The sequence below is a fragment of the Taudactylus pleione genome, unplaced genomic scaffold (genome assembly GCF_031769625.1).
Source record: "Taudactylus pleione unplaced genomic scaffold, aTauple2 ptg001073l, whole genome shotgun sequence".
Taxonomy (NCBI): Eukaryota; Metazoa; Chordata; class Amphibia; order Anura; family Myobatrachidae; genus Taudactylus; species Taudactylus pleione.
In genome coordinates this window covers 269,865-289,950 of record NW_028285474.1, presented here as the reverse complement: position 1 = coordinate 289,950, position 20,086 = coordinate 269,865, and the positions used below count along the sequence as shown (strand labels likewise).

The window sequence follows — 20,086 nt, the reverse complement described above, 5'->3', positions numbered from 1 at the left end:
TATTGAAGTCACTGGGGTGTTGGGGCCACTGTGGTATTGGGGTCACTGGGGTGATGGGTGCACTCTGGTGTTGGGGTCACTGTGGTGTTGGGGTCACTGTGGTGTTGGGGTCACTGGGGTGTTGGGGTCACTGGGGTGTTGGGGCTACTGTGGTATTGGGGTCACTGGGGTGATAGGGCCACTGTGGTATTGGGGCCACTGTGGTGTTGGGGCCACTGTGGTGTTGGGGCCACTGTGGTATTGGGGTCACTGGGGTGTTGGGGCCACTACGGTATTGGGGGTGCTGGGGCCACTGTGGTATTGAAGTCACTGGGGTGTTGGGGCCACTGTGGTATTGGGGTCACTGGGGTGATGTTACCACTCTGGTATTGGGGTCTCTGGGGTGTTGGGCCCACTGGGGTGTTGGGGTCACTGGGGTGTTGGGGCCACTGTGGTATTGAGGTCACTGGGGTGATAGGGTCACTGTGATATTGGGGCCACTGTGGTGTTGGGGCCACTGTGGTATTAGGGTCACTGGGGTGTTGGGGCCACTACGGTATTGGGGGTGCTGGGGCCACTGTGGTATTGAAGTCACTGGGGTGTTGGGGCCACTGTGTTATTGGTGTCACTGGGCTGATGGGACCACTCTGGTATTGGGGTTACTGTGGTGTTGGGGCCACTGGGGTGTTGGGGCCACTGGGGTGTTGGGGCCTCTGTGGTATTGGGGTCTCCGGGGTGTTGGGGTCACTGTGGCTCTCTCCAGGACTGGCTACATCTCAAGTCTCTGCTCGGTTTCCCAGGAGAGAATCATTGAGCGTCTGAAGGATCAGAGGGACCGAGACGAACGTGAGAAACAGGAGGAGCTGGAATCATTAAAGAAAGAACTGAAGGACCTCAAGGAAAAAGTCAGCGTGTTACAGGGAGACCTGTCTGAGAAAGAGGTGAGGGTCCTGCTCGCTCTGCCCCCATGGCGGCTATTATTATTATTATTATTATTATTATTGCAAATTACTCCCTCTCCTCCTCCTCCAGCCTCTAGGTCTCCATGACTTTGTCCTTGCACCTCTCTTACCTCTCCCGCTCTGTCTCTTCCCGCTCTGTCTCTTCCCACTCCCGCTCTGTCTCTTCCCTTGTTTGTAGCTGCAAACTCCATATGCCGAAAACTAAACTCATTGCATAAGACCCCTCTCATCCATGTCCTCATCACTTCCCACCTGACCTACTGCAACCTCCTCCTACCAGCTCGTCTTTTCACCTCCATCTCGCCACTTTGATCTGTACTTCATGCCGCTGCCCGTCTCTCCATCACCCCTCCTGCCGCTCTGTGTCGGGCTCACCCCTGCGCCAACGGCTTCACTGGTTCCCCGTCCACCTCAGAGTACAGTACAAACTCCACACCCTCACATATAAAGCTTCACTTGGCTCCACTCCATCCACAATCTAATTTCTGTTCATACTCCCACCTGCCCTCTCCGCTCATCCCCTGACTGCCGCCTCGTCTCCTCTCACTCCCGCAGCTGAGATTTCTCCCGCGCTGCCCCTCTCTACCGCTCTGCCCCTCTCTCCCGCGCTGCCCCTCTCTCCCGCGACTCTCCACCTCTCCCCATCAGGCTTTCTTCCAATCTCCACACCTCCAAACGGGCCCTTAAGACTCCTCTCTTCATAAAAGCCTCTCTGCCCTCTTCACTCAGCCCCTCTGACCTCCCACCCACCCCTCTATCCCACTCCATACCTCTCCCACTCACACTGTAAGGAGCCTCTTGCCTCGTGCTGTCACACAGTTGTGAGAGGCCGCGTCTGTGACGGTTTTCTGATTGTGGCGCAAGTGTGGGGATTGTGGGAAGCGTAATATCTGACTGAGGGGAGTGTGATGGAGGAAGGGAGGAATGACTTTAGTATATGTCGTTCAAACACAGGCTACCCAGCAAACAGCAGCTACGGAGGAGGTATGTCCTAAAATGGACACCGTAGTGAAGGATGTAGCTATCTCTAACTAGTGGCTGACTAAGATAAGGTTATCTCTCCTAGTCCTTTATACAAGTACTCACAGAACTCATGTGTTATATGTAGTTACTCTCATGTCTTTTTTTCCTCCCAGTCTCTATAACTGGGTCACACTGGCCTCTCTTAAATTGAAGTCTGGCCTCGCAATTTGAGAACCCAAAGCAGTTCTAGTCCCCTCGGACTGTCCTACAGTGTTGGCAAAGGACTTAACAGCCATGTAATTTTGTCATTTATTTATTTATTTTAGTTTACTTTATGTCAAGTTTTCCTCTTATTGTCTGGAAATGAGTCCGTCTGTGCTGCAGTTTTCCTTTCTCAAAATATTTACACTCATATTAGTGGGGAAGAGCAATACAAATAATACCAGCGCTCAAATGTGATAAGCATTAAATATACATCATGTTTTAGTCAAAAACAATAAAAAATACACATATAAAAAACATAAATAAATAAAACCAATACAAAAAAAGTAAATACTTATAAAAGAAAAATTTGCGTGCTGAGCAGCATATAAACGTAAAGGTGATCCACCATATAGGCTGCGGATGATATGTTAGATGGATTGGTTTAGCAATTGAGTATGCCACATTGTCTCACTGCAGCCATAATATTAGTCTCTTATACCGCAATATTCTTGGGAGAATTAGAGGTCCCAAATTGTTAGTATGGTGAGAAGGGATGTGCACTCCCAATTGGAGATATAGTTACCAGTTTCAGTGTCCTGAATCAAATGGGGTCTTGTTTTTAAGCCAAAATCCTGACGCGTTTCGCTGCGTAGAGCCGCAGCTTTATCAAAGGTTTGACAGCTCTGAGAGCATTGCTAAAAACAAGACCCCATTTGATTCAGGACACTGAAACTGGTAACTATGGGCCTGATTCAGACCCACTCGCGAGCGGCTGGTCGCTCGCAAGTGGGTCGATGTTATGGACTGCGCATGCGCACGACGGAGGGAGCTCCGTCGTGCGCATGCGCCAGACGCGACGAGCGAATGAAAGTCCTTCGCTCGTTGTGTCCGATCAAAGGGGGCGTGCTGTCAATGTTGATTGACAGCACGCCCCCTTTGGTGGGCGTGCCTCCCTGACGGGGGCGTTCCCACGGGAACGCCTCCCATCAGAAGCCGGCCCACTGACATCACTCTGATAGAGCCAAAATCACTCCGGAGCTTGCGGTTGAAAACCACAACCGCAGGCTCCGGCTCGCAAATTCGATGGTCTCGACCATCGCGACCATCACAATGCACGCTCGTATAGCCTGTGGGTGGTGACCCACAGCTATACGAGCGTCCAGGAGGACGCTCCATGAAAATGGAGCCCGGCCCTCATTCAGAGCGTGCGCTCTGCTCAGAGCGTACGGCTCTGAATGAGGGCCTATATCTCCAATTGGGAGTGCACATCCCTTCTCACCATACTAACAATTTGGGACCTCTAATTCTCCCAAGAATATTGCGGTATAAGAGACTAATATTATGGCTGCAGTGAGACAATGTGGCATACTCAATTGCTAAACCAATCCATCTAACATATCATCCGCAGCCTATATGGTGGATCACCTTTACGTTTATATGCTGCTCAGCACGCAAATTTTTCTTTTATAAGTATTTACTTTTTTTGTATTGGTTTTATTTATTTATGTTTTTTATATGTGTATTTTTTATTGTTTTTGATTAAAACATGATGTATATTTAATGCTTATCACATTTTAGCGCTGGTATTATTTGTATGCTCTCTCCTTGTTCAAGGGACCAACTATCCCTATTTTCCAGCTGCTCCCCATTAATTAGAAACCCACCCATTGCAGCGCTCCTATTTGATAACCTAGTTATCATCTGTGGCATATATTAGTGGGAGCTGTCGGGACGCGCGCTGTGTGTGGTGACATGGGAAATTGTCCATAGGCCCTAATGGGACACTGCCCCCTGGTGGCCTTATCGTGTATGTGTGTGTGTGTGTATGTGTGTATATATATATATATATATATATATATATATATATATATATATATAATATATATATAAAAAATGGTTGGCTGGTAGAGTACTATGTATTGAGTTTTGCATAAAGCGGTTCTCAGTCTTGTGAGACATGCATGTAATGGCAGCGTATAATGTCCCTTTCATTGGTCTCTGCAGTCCTCACTCCTGGATCTGAAGGAGCACGCCTCCACCCTGGCATCCTCTGGCCTTAAGAAGGACTCTAGACTGAAAACCCTGGAGATCGCGCTGGAGCAGCGGAAGGAGGAGTATCTGAAGCTGGAGAATCAGCTCAGGAAGGTGAGGAGCCGCAATAGGGATCTAGGCGTGTCAGCCAATCACAGAGCCTGATATTGTATCTTTTGTCCAGAGATCTGTCACCCAATCACAGGGCTGTAGATGGTCTCCTATCTAGAGATCTGTCAACCAAACACAGGGCTGGATATTAGCACCCCTACCCCCTATCCAGATGTCTGTCAGCCAATCATAGGGCTGGATATCATGTGTTCATTCTAGCACCCTGCACCTGTCATGACCCGTGCAGTTCCTCTTTCCTGTCAGAGGTGTCGCGCTCTGCTCTGGTGCTTCTAGCACACTTTGCTCTGTATCTCAGCTGTTTGTTGCGTCAGCTGAGTGAGCTAGAAGGACCAGAGCAGAGAGCGACACCCCAGGCAGGGAAGAGGAACTGCACGGGCTGTGACAGGTGCAGGGTGCTAGAATGAACACTGATATCATCTCGTCAATACAGAGAGCTGTCAGCCAATCACATGGCTGGATTTCATTTCCTCACTGTAGTGGGCTTAAGCCAATCACATTGTGCTGACGTCCTCCCTATATTCTGGCTGCAGGGGGCGGTCACTAGACCGAGGGCGAGGGAGACCACTGACATATATGCAAAGGGGGGCAGATTGTGCGCTGATTGTTGGGAAGTGTGAGGTCCTGTATCGCTACTTGTCTTGCTCAGGACCTTATTGTGTATTGTGAACGACCAGGAAATTGGGATTTATTACACGGATATAATGAATCATTTGGCTGCGCTTCTGTATCACCGATGGAAGAATATATAAGTAACAGTACTGGCGGTGTCTGCCATTATTTCAGTGGAAGCATTTAACTGTCGTACCTCTAGAGTCACCCGCCCGGCTCCTGTGCACCCCTATAGTATAACACTACCGGAATATAATCTGAGTTACCCGGCACTCGCCAGTCTGATAACTGCACTATATAAACATATCATCATTTTATCCTTGGTAGCTGACACAATTGGTTCCTGAATTAACCAATCAGCAGCCAGAGGGCAGGAGCCTGAGGGGCCACATATCTCTCTATATAATTATGACCTAGTTGTTTATGTGTTTTTGAACGGGGGAGGGGGGGGGGGGTTTAAACAAAAAAAGCAAACTACCTCTTGTCTCTGACCTGCGCCTGTTTTCTGTTCCTGCCTCAGCACTCTGACGAGTTCCCACACTCTGGAAAAGCAGTAAGTCGCCCCCCGCTGCATGGGCACGAGGTGTTCCTGCTAACGCCCATCTGCATGGTCTATCCCCCTCCTCTCATTCATTGTGACCTGTGCTGCCCCCATCCCCGTCCTGTATAATAACACTGTGTGCTGGGACTGTGTACTCCTGACACGTGAGCACTCGAACCTGAGGTCCCGACTGATGTCCGGGGCAATCCCCTAGAGTCTGCAGACCCCCAGCATCTCTTTGTCCACGCCAGTGCGCTGACTTGTCCTGATAATCCCGTTTCTTGGAGCACGCTCGCTTCCTAGGCTTTCTGGTAAATCCCCTATGCGCCTAGTTTTGCGAGTTACCAGGTGATCTGAAAAACGTGCGTAAAAAAATGACTTCCGTTTTCTGATTTTTTTTCAGTAATAATTCTGATCTGTTTAGTGTCATTTATGGCTTTAATTAATCATGAGAAGACGGTGAGACTGTCTTTTATTCTATGCATCGCTGTGTCTGAAGCTTTTTATTACATTAAGCCTAGAAACTCTGTTTTCCGCAAAAACTGGAAACTGCGTGGTGCGTCTTATGGGAAGTCTGGGGATGAGGCCCAATCTCTGGGTCCTCTGAAGTGCTGGAGAATAAATGTGACCTCTCCATCCTCCATATATGTCAGTAAATTGCCTCAGAAATAAAATTGAGTTTTACCCGATGGTGCAAAGGTGATCGTACTATGCCAGGAACGCCCCATTCGCTACAGCCACCCCCCTCCCCTGCTGGCTGTCGTAGCAAACCCTCCTTGCCATATACAGACTCTGTGCCCGCTCTGGCGCACCAAATGTCGCTGCCAGACCTTAATCCTGTCTTGGCATGATGTTATGAGTTTCTTGGTATCACTGTCCCGTTAAGCATGTTCTATATATGTTTATATGTACAGTAATCACACGTGTGTATGTGCGGTGCTGCGTGTGGGATAAGCAGCTCCTCTCCCCGTGGGCCTGGGCTCCAGGGCAGATCTGACGACTTGCGTTGTCCTGTGATTAGCCCTCTGTGGGTTTTGGCCTCCCTGCCCTCGTCCTGTTGACGTGACCTCGCCCTGGCAGCCAGTGACACAGAGCACACTGTGTTGTGGACGGCGGTGGATGTGCCAGGTGAATGGGAACGGAGCCCGGTGTAAACAAGCGACTGCTAATTAGCTCCCGCTGCGGCAGCCCAAGTGGGGGGGAAGCTGTACAAATACCAGCTGCCAGTCCCTCCGCCCTGCCAGCTGCACACAGTCATGGAAAAGTGGTGTCTCTCTGCCCTGCTCGGCTTCTGGGGACTGTGGGCGCAGTTATTTTTTACTCGCCCCGATCTGGCCGTATTTCCATCACGTATCCACTTCTCCATGTGTGCAGCTTGGAACTGAGAGGGTTATAGCGTTATGTGCCTACAGGCGCAGCGTCTCAGGGAGACCCAATCAGCCTCCGTCCTCCATTCTCATGCCTACAGGCGCAGCGTCTCAGGGAGACCCAATCAGCCTCCGTCCTCCGTTCTCATGCCTACAGGCGCAGCGTCTCAGAGAGACCCAATCAGCCTCCGTCCTCCGTTCTCATGCCTACAGGCGCAGCGTCTCAGGGAGACCCAATCAGCCTCCGTCCTCCGTTCTCATGCCTACAGGCGCAGCATCTCAGGGAGACCCAATCAGCCTCCGTTCTCATGCCTACAGGCGCAGCGTCTCAGGGAGACCCAATCAGCCTCCGTCCTCCGTTCTCATGCGTACAGGCGCAGCATCTCAGGGAGACCCAATCAGCCTCCGTTCTCATGCCTACAGGCGCAGCGTCTCAGGGAGACCCAATCAGCCTCCGTCCTCCGTTCTCATGCCTACAGGCGCAGCGTCTCAGGGAGACCCAATCAGCCTCCGTCCTCCGTTCTCATGCCTACAGGCGCAGCGTCTCAGGGAGACCCAATCAGCCTCCGTCCTCCGTTCTCATGCCTACAGGCGCAGCGTCTCTGGGAGACCCAATCAGCCTCCGTCCTCCGTTCTCATGCCTACAGGCACAGCGTCTCGGGGAGACCCAATCAGCCTCCGTCCTCCGTTCTCATGCCTACAGGCGCAGCGTCTCAGGGAGACCCAATCTGCCTCCGTCCTCCGTTCTCATGCCTACAGGCGCAGCGTCTCAGGGAGACCCAATCAGCCTCCGTCCTCATGACATGTTTCATACGAAACGGAGGATGGTCACGTGAGGCCCATTTAAATGGAATATCTGTGAATATTATACAGATATAAGTTTATGCACCAAAGAATTCAGATTCCTGCTCTTTATACACATTTTGTGCCCATATATTGCTGACGCTCTGTTCTCACTACATAAAGCTGAATGTATCCCGCTTCTGTCTCTTTTCTAGGGTCACACAGGAACACTGTACGGGATCTGTGACCCCTGGTGCTTAGTGCGTTTATTACAGCTGTTTTCTGCGCCCCTAACCTCGCATACAACTCCCCGACGCCTCCTTCCCTCTGTTCCAGAACGTCATCTGTTTCTCTTCTCAGGCCCACGACGCAGCGCAGGACGCCAGGTCCAGTCCGGAGTCGAACGAGAGGATACAGCAGCTGGAAAAGGAGGTGTCCAAGTACCGGGAGGAGGCCGGCAAGTCCCAAACGGAGGTGGACCGGCTGCTGGAGATCCTGAAAGAGATGGAGAACGAGAAGAACGAGAAGGATGGGAAGATCGCGGAGCTGGAGAGGTGAGGCGCCAAGCGCTCGTACGTCTGTAGCACTGGGAAATGGCGTGCCCATCTTATTACGCAGCAGAGTGTCAGCTCCGCAGCCCGTGCCAGCTGTTAATATTGTGGGCACATACACCATCAGGCGTATCACAGAAGTAAATATTGTGTAGATTACTGGGTACCAGTATTTATGGGGGTATCCGGCCACTATCTTCTAATATTATATATACACCAGTATACAGCAGTCAGCCATTCCTATCTGGTGGGCACAGGGAATGAGCAATCTCTGGCTATACACTTGCTTAATATACAGATTGGTGGCAGAATGTTATCCGAGGTTCTTATCGCATGTCTGGTTAAAGGATCATATCACATGTAGTTTGAACCCAGGGCAGCTTGTACAGCAGGCAAATGGAACATGCTCTCCTCTAGTGGGCGCTCTACCTCTGCCCTGTGCATTTACTGTATTGAGTGCAGGGAGTTGGGGGGGGAACTTGCTGTACGTGTATTCATAGCGGGGAGGGGATCTTACTCCGTAATCACAGGACAGAGGGGAAATTCATTTGTGAGCTATTAAAACATCTTTGTACAGTGGTTGTCTGGGAACCTAGAATACAACTGCACAATTTTATTGATGTTGAATCGCAGTTTAATTGGCAGATTACAGTAATATACACACAGAATCTATCCCCCTTTTTTCTTGATAATTCATTTGTTATTCATTGCAGATGTTTTTGGGGTGTAAATTTGCTGGAACTGGAGCAGACTGCTATTTTTTTGCTGCTCCACTAAGGGGCAGTGTTTCCATGTATCTACATTTGCCGTAAACTCAAGTGATTTCCCATCTGAGGGCCTGATTCAGGGTGCACTGCTGACTGGTGGTGTGCAGAATGGGTCCTGCGTAGTCGCGCGCAGACCCTTCAATACGTCTGTCTGATTGACAGGCAGAGGCATTTAAGGGGCAGGGGCAGCCATCGTTCCCGGAAACGGGGACCTGTCCGCACCATTTTCCGAGAGTGACAAGCCCAGGTTCGACGCAGAGTCCTGGGCTCGCAAGCCGGCCAGCCTGAGTACTCAGCTGGCCGGAGGCCCGGCACCATTCACCATAGTGACCATCAACCACCGATGGTCGTGATGGTGATCCCAGCCTGCGACCTCCGTCGCAGCTGGGATCTCTTATGCAGCAGGGGGTGTCATGCACCTCCTACTGCATTTGCATTATTGCAAGGATGAAATTGCAAAGCTGCCTACGTGCATCCATCATATATCTATAGCCTGCGTGCATCCATCATATATCTATAGCCTGCGTGCATCCATCATATATCTATAGCCTGCGTGCATCCATCATATATCTATAGCCTGCGTGCATCCATCATATATCTATAGCCTGCGTGCATCCATCATATATCTATAGCCTGCGTGCATCCGTCATATATCTATAGCCTGCGTGTATACATTATATATCTATAGCCTGCGTACGTGCATCATATATCTATAGCCTGCGTGTGTACATCATATATCTTGGTGTTCACTCAGACAGGGCGCCGGAACTAGAGAGGGCAACTTTGTGCGCGCGCCCGAAAAGGGGACGTGTCTATAAGACACATCCCCTTTTCGTCACACTTGGAGGCGTGCCCGGCACTTACGGACACGCCGGACAGCCCACAAGCGCTGCAGACAGGGAGAATAGATGCAGGGCGCATGTGCCCGGCGTCTATTCTCCGGCGGTGACGTGTCACCGCACGTTTCTCCACCCGCGGGACACTGCGTCCCGCGTGTGAAGATGGCACCCGCAGGCTGTGAAGGCAGGGCGCTTTTTGCCCTCCTTCTGGAGGGCAGGGTGCTTTTTGCCCTACAGAAGGAGGGCAGGGCGCCGCGCCCCGCTAAAACAGCCTAGCGGGAACGCTATAGCTATAGCCTGCGTGTATACATCATATATCTATAGCCTGCGTGCATCCGTCATATATCTATAGCCTGCGTGTATACATTATATATCTATAGCCTGCGTACGTGCATCATATATCTATAGCCTGCGTGTGTACATCATATATCTTGGTGTTCACTCAGACAGGGCGCCGGAACTAGAGAGGGCAACTTTGTGCGCGCGCCCGAAAAGGGGACGTGTCTATAAGACACATCCCCTTTTCGTCACACTTGGAGGCGTGCCCGGCACTTACGGACACGCCGGACAGCCCACAAGCGCTGCAGACAGGGAGAATAGATGCAGGGCGCATGTGCCCGGCGTCTATTCTCCGGCGGTGACGTGTCACCGCACGTTTCTCCACCCGCGGGACACTGCGTCCCGCGGGTGAAGATGGCACCCGCAGGCTGTGAAGGCAGGGCGCTTTTTGCCCTCCTTCTGGAGGGCAGGGTGCTTTTTGCCCTACAGAAGGAGGGCAGGGCGCCGCGCCCCGCTAAAACAGCCTAGCGGGAACGCTATAGCTATAGCCTGCGTGTATACATCATATATCTATAGCCTGCGTGCATACATCATATATCTATAGCCTGCGTGTATACATCGTATATCTATAGCCTGCGAGCAGCTTTGCAATTGCGATCCTTGCTGAATCAGGCCCTGAGATTGTTATATTGCAGACTACTACCCCTTCAGTGACACTGAGTCATAGGTAAGTTTGTATTTGGGAACTATGTGCCTGATTCAGCAAGGATGGCAATTGCAAAGCTGCACACAGGCATATACTGTAGTGTGTAGTGCATGCAGGCAGCTTTGCAATTACGTCCTTCGATAATACAAATGCAGCAGGAGGTGTATGACACCCCCTGTATGACACCCCCTGTATGACACCCCCTGTGTGACACCCCCTGTTGCATCGGTGATCGATGGTGGACGGCGCCGGACCTCCAGCCAGCTAAGTAAGCCTCAGCTTACTCAGGCTGGCCGGCTTGCGAGCCCAGGACTCCCGGAAAACGGGGCCTCCCCCCGCACCGCTCCTTAAATGCCTCTGCCTTTCCATCAGACAGAGGCACTGAAGGGTCTGGGTGCGACTACGCAGGACCCATTCTGTACACTCACAGCATGGGTCCTGCGCTCACGCAGATTCCCCGATGATCGTGAATCTGCGCTCAGCAGTGCACTGAATTAGGCCCCTCTAATCCTAAAGCGCACCGTCACCTATACACACAGGGGTATTCATTATGGAGCAAAAACTCAGTTTCTGCGCGGTTTTCGTCATTTTCGCCGGTTTTACTTTTACACCGTATTCAATTTGAAACTTTTCGCCGGTGCTAAAGGTATATTGCATTCGACCCTGCGAAAAAAAGTGCAGAATTGGGGTTTTGGGGTGCAACATTTCGGAAACCACCCTGCACCCTTCAGACAGCCCCCCAAAGGTAAACTGTGTCAATTTTTTTTTTAAAAAGACCTTAGAACACCCCAAAAAAAGCACTTTTTCATTTTGGGGGCAAAAAAAAAATGGGGGTACAAAGGTAAAAACTAGCGAACTACAATCTAGGGGGTTCCCCAAGTACGCCCCAGGTGTTTTTTACATTGCAGGTGTTTGCGGCAGGTGGATTTTTCACGTTTTTTAAAACTTTACTTTAGCAACTTTTAAATATGCTCACCCCCATTTTCAAGCACCCCAAATTTACTGGGACTAGTTATTTTCAGCTAAAAAAACTTCTAAATACTTTTCTTCACCACCTTCCCAAATCCCCAAAATAGCAGCTATCAAGCCCGTTTAAAGACCCCAAAAAACTTCAGAAGGGCTAATCGGGGGTATCCAGAGTGATCCCCCATGTCAAAACAACTTTTTGGGGGTGTTAGGGTCTTTTTTCCAAAAATCAGTGAAGTTATCGCTGATTTCAGTTTCGCCGGGTGCCGTTTTCAACGACTTCATATTGAATACGGGGATATCGGGAGCGCGCGCGAAACTTTTTCGCCGTAAAAATACCTCCGATGTGCGGCGAAAACCTAGCTGGCGAGGTTAACGTTTCATATTGAATACCCCTCACAGTGTGAGGCTGCCATGCTGTGAGCTAAACCAGTATATATGAGAATGCAACCAATCCATCCGTTCACTAAGGACTAGTGACATCAAAAGTCAGTGCCTCATGCCTCAATGATGCCTCTAGCTCCTACTGGATGGATCGGTGGAATGCTGGTCACGCCCATAGATGGCTGCATTCGCTGAATCTGTACTGCTGCAGTAATGGCTGAGCCGGAGATTGTTAGGATGGGGCCGCTGGTAGTGTGACCTCCTGGTCCTCTCTCTGAGCGCCCCCGATGTCTCCCAATGTCTTTTTTTTTTTTCCTTAAATTTTTTGCCCAGCTGGAACCTGTCTCTTTCTCGTATGTGTCTCTCTTATTATTAATAGTCTCTCCGTGTTCATTTACTGTCTCTTTCTCTAACCCTCTCTTCCTCCTCTCTCTCTCTCTCTCCCGGACACCTCGCTGTGCTCAGCATGACTTCAAGGTGAGTGACTCTCGCATCTTTCTACGCTCTGTGCATTAAGAGTTCCGCATGTCGGAGGCTGCTGTCTCATTCACCAGAGCCGTCTCGGCCATTGTGAGCAGTCTCTTCATACAGGAAGCTGAGTAACGGGCACCCCGTTGTCTTCACACTATGGGGGCAGATGTCATTTTGGGGGCTGAGACCATATTGAAGGATTTGCAGCCTATGAAATCACTGGGAGCTTGTGATGTCGTTCCCACCTCAGTGATGTCACCGGCTCCTAGTGAATTGATAGGCTGCCGTCTCCTGAATATTGGATCAGCACAAATAACGTCGCTGCCTGTGGGTAGATGCTGGGCGCCCCTTACAGCAGAATTTACTGTATACTAAAGTCATTATTAGTTATTCTTTTCTACTTTTTCTGCCTTCCTTATCTAGGAAAAGCTTATTGCATGTTCAGTTACCCCCCAACCTGGATATCTGTAACTTATCTATCACATCCTCCATAAACTGTTCATCTTGTCTACTTTAAGGCGATAATAAATGCTACTTTCGTTTCAAAGTGAATTTAACTTATTTAACGCTACGTATGAAAGAAAATATTAAGGTCAGAATCCTTGTCTATATTTCTTCATAAAACTAGAAAACCATCAAGTTGTTTTGCAGAAATAGGTTTAGAATAATAATAATAATAGAATATATAGTTAAATGGCTCCTTCAGGCCCCAAACACGGGTAATTAAGGATGCACCGTGACCTCCGGTTTCCCCATTGGAAGCCATTGTTGCAGTCAGCGGGTAACGTTCACCTATAATGCGGCGCTGAGGAAGAACCCGCCTCAGATTAGCTGCCTGTCGTGGTGCATTATGGGACCGCTCCCTTGCCAGTCTCCATCTTAGCCACGCCCCTGATGATCATCTCATGGCCCTCGATCTGCATGGTGGAATATGGCGTTGGCGACTTGGGATGAGAATCCAAAATGTAGAATAATTAAAGTGTGGGTCAGAAAATATATTTCAAACCTGTGGGGTGGACAGATCCGTCTCCTTACTGTTACCCCCTGTCTGCGGGCATTGCAGTAGTGTGATCATTACCCTCCTGCGACTTTAGCTTTTGGAAAATTTCAAAATTACAGAGGGTCTTTATTTTACGCTCCGCCAACCTGACGGCTTTGTTTTACTATTCCTAATCCTCCATTTATCTGTGAAGAAAGGTCGCCGTTATCAGCGCCTGCCCGGAGGGGCCGATCTTTCTCATTGCCTTCTGCTAAGGAGCAGCTCAGGGAATAATGGTTGCTATGGTGGAGGAGGGGTGAGATTAGCCCCGTGCACAGCAGACTTCCTGTATTTCACTGTGTGGGAGGACAGATGAAGAGGAGACGCACCCATGCCTGGCACGCAGTGGCGTAGCTAACGGTAACAGTTCTGCTGCCTGGTGAGCACACATCTTGTGTCACCCAATACTCTCTGCACATCTGCACTTGGTCAGTGGACTCTGATCCTCAGTTACTATGTGGCTGAATCTAATCACTGCCAAATCTGCATTTCATTACGGGATTAATATCCAAACCCTCGAGCTCCCCTGCTGCACACACGTGTCTGCTGAGTGTATGTGACATGGTGGGACCCCTGACCCGCATATCTAGCAGCTGTTGGAGGGCTACCAAGTATCTATACACGTCCCATGTGGTGAACGCTGTTGTCATTATGGGGTCTATTTACTAAGCCTTGGATGGAGTTAAAGTGAAATGAGATAAAGTACCAGCCAATCAGCTCCTAACTGTCATGTCACAGGCTGTGTTTAAAAAATTACAGTTAGGAGCTAATTGGCTGGTACCACTTTATCTCCATCCAAGGCTTAGTAAATAGACCCCTATATCTGCAGATTTTAATGCCTCTTTTGTCATATGGGACCCGGACCTGTGCACGTGATGTCCACGGTTTATATTAGATTTAATGTAGCATGTTTTTTATTATCTAGTAAAGTTACCCACCTCTGAAAACCCCATTCTCAACCCCTATGAATATGGCAGATAGGGATTTAAGGTCAATATTCAGGTCTATTCAGTTCATCGTGGGTCTATAAAATGGAGTGCCCCCCCCCCAGTTTTATGTTTTTGACGCTCGGTCTCGTCCAGGTTTCCGAGTCCCTATGACAGGGAGCTGTCTCTCTCTCCGCGTCACTTATTAGTAGTCACTGAAGGATTATTATAATGTGACATTTTCCCGGGTCCTGGGATTGTGAATGGTGCATGGTATGGACACGTGAGGAGGGTGGGAACGTGTCCTAGACGTGTGAAGGCTCCAGGGATTAACACTCTGCAGTCTTGGGATGAACGCGGCATAGTCTGGGGGGGGGGGGGGGGGGGTCTGGCAGCTGCCGGCTCTCATGGGGAGGGGTGCAGTGCACTTATTACAGAGGTCTCAGGCTGGGACGCCAGTTTTTGTTTCAGTAACCTCTTCAGTTTTCCATAAGATGAGAGAGAAGTGACGGATTTCTTACACATGTCTTTGCCAGAGTTTTTTTTTTTTTTTTTTTTTTTTAAATCCACCCCACCCCCGTCAGGACTGGGAAAAATCAACCATTATGACTAATCCCCATAAAATAAAAACATTATCTAGCCTCAAGTGCTGCTGTGACGTTGGCGCGGTTCTTGTCGTGACATCTGCATACAGTTCGCCCCAGGATAATCACATGACTTATATAATCATTGCCTGCATAATATATTTATTTTATTTATTTATTAACAGTTTCTTATATAGCGCAGCATATTCCGTTGCGCTTTACAATCGTAAACATTAATAGAACAAAACTGGGTAATAACAGACAGATATATAGGTAGGAAGGCCCTGCTCGCAAGCTTACAATCTATAGGATAGCACTATCCTTTATATCCATCTTTCCAATCATTATAAGATCTCATCTGCCCAGGCAGTAACAATTTATCTGTGCCATAATATATGAAGGCGATATATAGGTTAGTGAATATGGTGGTCTTAGGGCATCGTGCCAGTCATGTCCGATATCCCCGCATGTTTGGCCTTCTAAAACATTTTGATAAAGTTTTTGGTAGAGTTTCGGGGGTACATGGAACATCTGAAGGTTTGGGGGCAATTTGTGGCCAGTGTGGGTCAAAGTGGCATGTGGTATCATTGTGGAGTGATGGACATTTGGGGCCTTCTGGGATGAGCGATGTGGGGCTGAAGTCATTTGAAAGGAACGGTCGTTTGCACCCCTTTTGAAGGTTATCACAGAATAGGTGTTACTTGGGCTCTCCAAAGTTATCATAGATAAATCAGTGGGTCTAGACAAAATAAACAAATCCGACAGTATTCTAAGGACGGAGAGTTCCTGCTCGCGACGCCATCAGCCAGTCCAGGCCGACAGGTGTAATTCCGGGTGATTGGAGAACGATGTTGTAGTTCTACTTCACAAACAGCCAGTCAGGAAGAGTAATGATAATTATAGACCTGAGAGTCTGGCATCACACCTAGGGCATCATTTCTAAAGAAATAATGAATTGTTGGCTATATAGAGACAAGTAAATTGCAAGATCCAAGGCAGCCAGGATTAGATGATACAAGAGTCAGGAAGCCGTTGTGTCACTAGTGGGAAAAGCCTGTAGGATACATGTGTAGGAAGAGGGATTAGTAACCGGAAAAGGGAGGTTTGTATTGTCACTTTTATAGATCACTGATGAGACCTCACATTGGGTACTGGTTACAGCTCTATCTCCAAAAACCACATTAATGTTATAGAACATAGATTTCAGGTTATCAGTCTCGCTTCCTTTGGATATTCAGGTCATACAATCTATAGGTGAAGCTATAGGGGCCTCTGGGATCATTCTGCGTCCTGTCCGTTCCTCCGCACAGATGGGACAGGTCTCGGCTGGCTACAGCGGGCATATTTGTATGTGCTAGCTGGGGATTAGGGGAGAGCGGATGTTCCCGGGCACAGCTGGACTAACATCTCAGCTCCGGCATTAAGAGCTGTCACCATGTTTCTGCAGAGATCGTTATCTGGCAAACCAGAAGCTATTAATGAGCTGCCTGACCCCCAGGTATAGTCACAACATAACACATTAGGGGCATCTTGTCCGCGTTTTCGGAGAGCGACCTCCACTAATCCCTCAATGTCGGGAATTAGAGGCCCGGACTCGTGTTTCCGTGTTTGTCTTGGCGTGGTCAGTTTGTGTACATACATCCATTATCCCCCCCCCCCTGCTTTAGACTTGTTACTGTGTCAAAACCATTAACCACCCCGGGACATTAGGGATCAGAGAAATGAGCAGCTCAGTGTTGAGATCAAGTGACACCAACAAAACAAACCATAGTATCAGTTGTTACAGGTCTAATGGTAACAGCGACCATTTGTCTCTGCCCAGGGGCTAATGTGGGCACGAGTTTCTGAAGAGCATTTGGTAAAGTCATTTACGTTACACATTCTAATGGCTCGAGCCCATTAGCTGCGATGTTCTTGCCTCAGCGAGTAAGTGCTCCATAGGGCTGTGTACAAAAATCCACGTACCTAGGGAGAGATAGGGCCGCGAGGAGGGCGTGTTCCGATGCCGTTACCAGCGTTTACACGACATTGCACTGGCAACTCATTCCCCTCACATGCAGGGGGCGACTTATTTGGATTGCGACCTAAACGCCTCTTATTTTAACACACCCAGGGGGTCTATGTATTACTAATCGCGGGAACTTCCGCGATTATTAAGAATCCGTTTTGCGGCGGATATTTTCATATTTAATGAAAATATCCTCGCTATGTACTAAGGGAAACTCGCAGGGACAGCGACTGCGGTAACCACTGTCCCTGCGAGTTATATAACCGCCATTTTGTGGAAGACTTTTGCATTTCTGAAAGACTTCTTCAGGGAAAGCTGTCACTGCGAACGCCCACAGCGCCGGCTCCCGCTGCCGGCCGGAGGCTGCGAGAGAGAGAGATCGGAAGCTTCTCTCCTGCTTGTAAGCCTCCATAGATATAAAGCGGTTTACACCATTTGAAGATGGCGTAAACTAATGGGGCACTTTTTGGAGTTTGGCGTAAACTAACGGGGCACTTTTTGGAATAATGGGGACTGCAATCTGCAGCGCTAATTAGCACTTTGCCGGAGATTTCTATGAAATTTCCTACATTGTGTTATTTGTACATAGCAAGAAACTATAAAATTATGCAGAAACTGCAGTTTCTTCATAATTGTATGAAAAAAAAAAAAAAAAGCTTGATAAATAGGCCCCTTATATTAGTTTTGTAGAACTGTGCTTTCTGAGTACAATAAGGGCACTCTCCCATCTGAGAGGTGCTCCGTTTAAAAATTATTGCATTGTAAAATGGTGCCAGTGTCGCCGTTTCCATGGTAGTTGGAACACTAGTGGGCGCTGTGATGTCGGTAGATGGTGAATTATTGAGTATCACTATATTCCCAAGCTCCGCCACTACCTGCCAGGTTTACAGGATATCCATGCTTATGTCCAGATGGTTATATCATATTGACTGAGTTACTAATTAAGTCACCTGTGCTCAAGCAATGGATATCCTTAAAACGTGGACTGTAATGCCAAAATTTGGGACCCTCTGCAGTGATCGTAAAAAATATGCGCTATAGTCCGTATTTACGCGATACAGGCCGATGAGGACCCGGTTTTTAAAACAAAGTGGGTCCTACAGGACGCTCTGTGTGTGCTGTGTCCGCAGCAGCCAATCACTGCCAGCAGCGTCTCCCCAGCCAATTACTGCCGGCAGTGATTGGTTCGGGAGGCGCTGCCGGCAGTGATTGGTTGCTGCGGACACAGCACACACAGAGCGTCCTGCAGCCTCGCTCTCTTAACCTATTGCTGCTCATCCAACTGCCACCGACCGGAGACCACCTCCTTCCCTCCCTGCCCGCCAGCGTACTCCTCCTTCCCTCCCTGCCCGCCAGCGTACTCCTCCTTTCCTCCCTGCCCGCCAGAGTTCTCCTCCTTCCCTCCCTGCCCGCCAGCGTACTCCTCCTTCCCTCCCTGCCCGCCAGCGTTCTCCTCCTTCCTTCCCTGCCCACCAGCGTTCTCCTCCTTCCCTCCCTGCCCGCCAGCGTACTCCTCCTTCCCTCCCTGCCCGCCAGCGTACTCCTTCTTCCCTCCCTGCCCGCCAGCGTACTCCTCCTTCCCTCCCTGCCCGCCAGCGTACTCCTCCTTCTACTGCCCCAGCTGCTATCCTGACCCGTCCCTACCCTCAGCACTGCCCCCAGTATTGTCTGCCCCTAACCCCCTTCTTGCCCACCAGTACTGCCCCAGCTGCTATCTATCCTTACCCCCTCCCTACCCCCAGTACTGCCCCAGCTGCTATCTACCCTTGCCTTCTTTCCCTACTCCCAGCACTGCCTGCTCCTAGCTTCCTCCTTGCCCCCAGCACTGCCTGCTCCTAGCTTCCTCCTTGCCCCCAGCACTGCCTGCTCCTAGCTTCCTCCTTGCCCCCAGCACTGTCACATCTGCTGTCTACACTTACCTCTCCCTACCCATGGCACTGCCTGCCCTTACTCCCCTCTAGCCACAGCTCTACCCCTTCTCCCTGCCTATACCCCTAGCTCTACCCCAACTGCTACTTGCCCTTAACCCCTTCTACTCCATCTACCCCCAGCACTGTCCCAACTGCTGCCTGCCCTCACCTCCCATAATATGTGATGGGACCCAGAAACTGTATAGTAGGACCCCAACTTTTTAAAGTGAGGGGTCCATGGGACCCACAAATTTTTTTTTTTCTTGCTCAGAGCGATCACTGCTCTGGCACATCGCATAGGCAACAGTATAGCGACTCGCAAATAAACGTTACTAAACAAAAAAAGAGTTAAGAGTCTGCTGGAACTTGTAGTTCAACAACAGCTGGAGCCCAGGTTTCATGAGTTCACTGTAACGGACAACTAGCCCTAAATACAAGTTGCTTTATATAGCTACACAGTTTCCTGGTTTAATTGGTAGGTTGCAAAAATATTGGGCTGGCCTTCAATACGGCTGCCTCTATTGCGTGCAGGTGGCGGGTACGCTGCCAGTGGTTCAAAATAGACTTTAATCCGTAGATATGTGACGTTTACGGCTGCTCTTTTCTCGGATCACTATATTAGCCGCAGCTACACGTTGCGACGCTCTCCCCCCCCAGAAGGCGGCGGTCAGGACATTTATACAACATCCGCTAGTGCTGGCCCGGCTTGAAAGCCTCTGTTATCTGTGCGGTTTCTCCCTGGCTCTGCTCTATGTATCTTGGTTCTCACCCAAACCTCACAAAGTGATAAAACTCGCAGAGAGGGAGAGAAGACGGTCAGGCGGGGTCCCTGCAGCAGCTACCAGCGAGCCAGTCTCCCGTCTGACTGGTGTTACATGGCAGCTACACGTCACATACATGTAATGCCTCATGGCTCCGGGGAAGAAAGACAAAAATAGTCTCATATAAAAAGTTCTTAAAGACATTTTTTTTTTTTTAGGATTTATAAATAAGTCTACAAGAATCTCCGTCACTCGGAGGCAGTAATATAACTCACCTGGGGCAGGTGAAGGGGAATGCGGCATCGCTTGGTGGTCGTGTGATCT

General features: G+C 49.5%; 1 protein-coding gene across 14 annotated transcripts in view; it reads left to right on the top strand.

Moving 5' to 3' along the window:
• Positions 1-20,086, top strand: part of LOC148453881 (ELKS/Rab6-interacting/CAST family member 1) — a 137,872-nt gene that overhangs the window by 49,364 nt on the left and 68,422 nt on the right. For 4 of the 14 annotated variants that reach the window (XM_088461577.1, XM_088461578.1, XM_088461573.1 and 1 more), the window contains 5 exons: positions 780-920; positions 4,113-4,253; positions 5,401-5,433; positions 7,932-8,125; positions 12,529-12,540. In XM_088461577.1, the coding sequence (XP_088317703.1) occupies positions 780-920; positions 4,113-4,253; positions 5,401-5,433; positions 7,932-8,125; positions 12,529-12,540 (521 nt within the window). The remainder of the gene's footprint in view (positions 1-779; positions 921-4,112; positions 4,254-5,400; positions 5,434-7,931; positions 8,126-12,528; positions 12,541-20,086) is intronic. The other 10 variants (XM_088461575.1, XM_088461585.1, XM_088461582.1 and 7 more) reach the window with 3 other exon arrangements.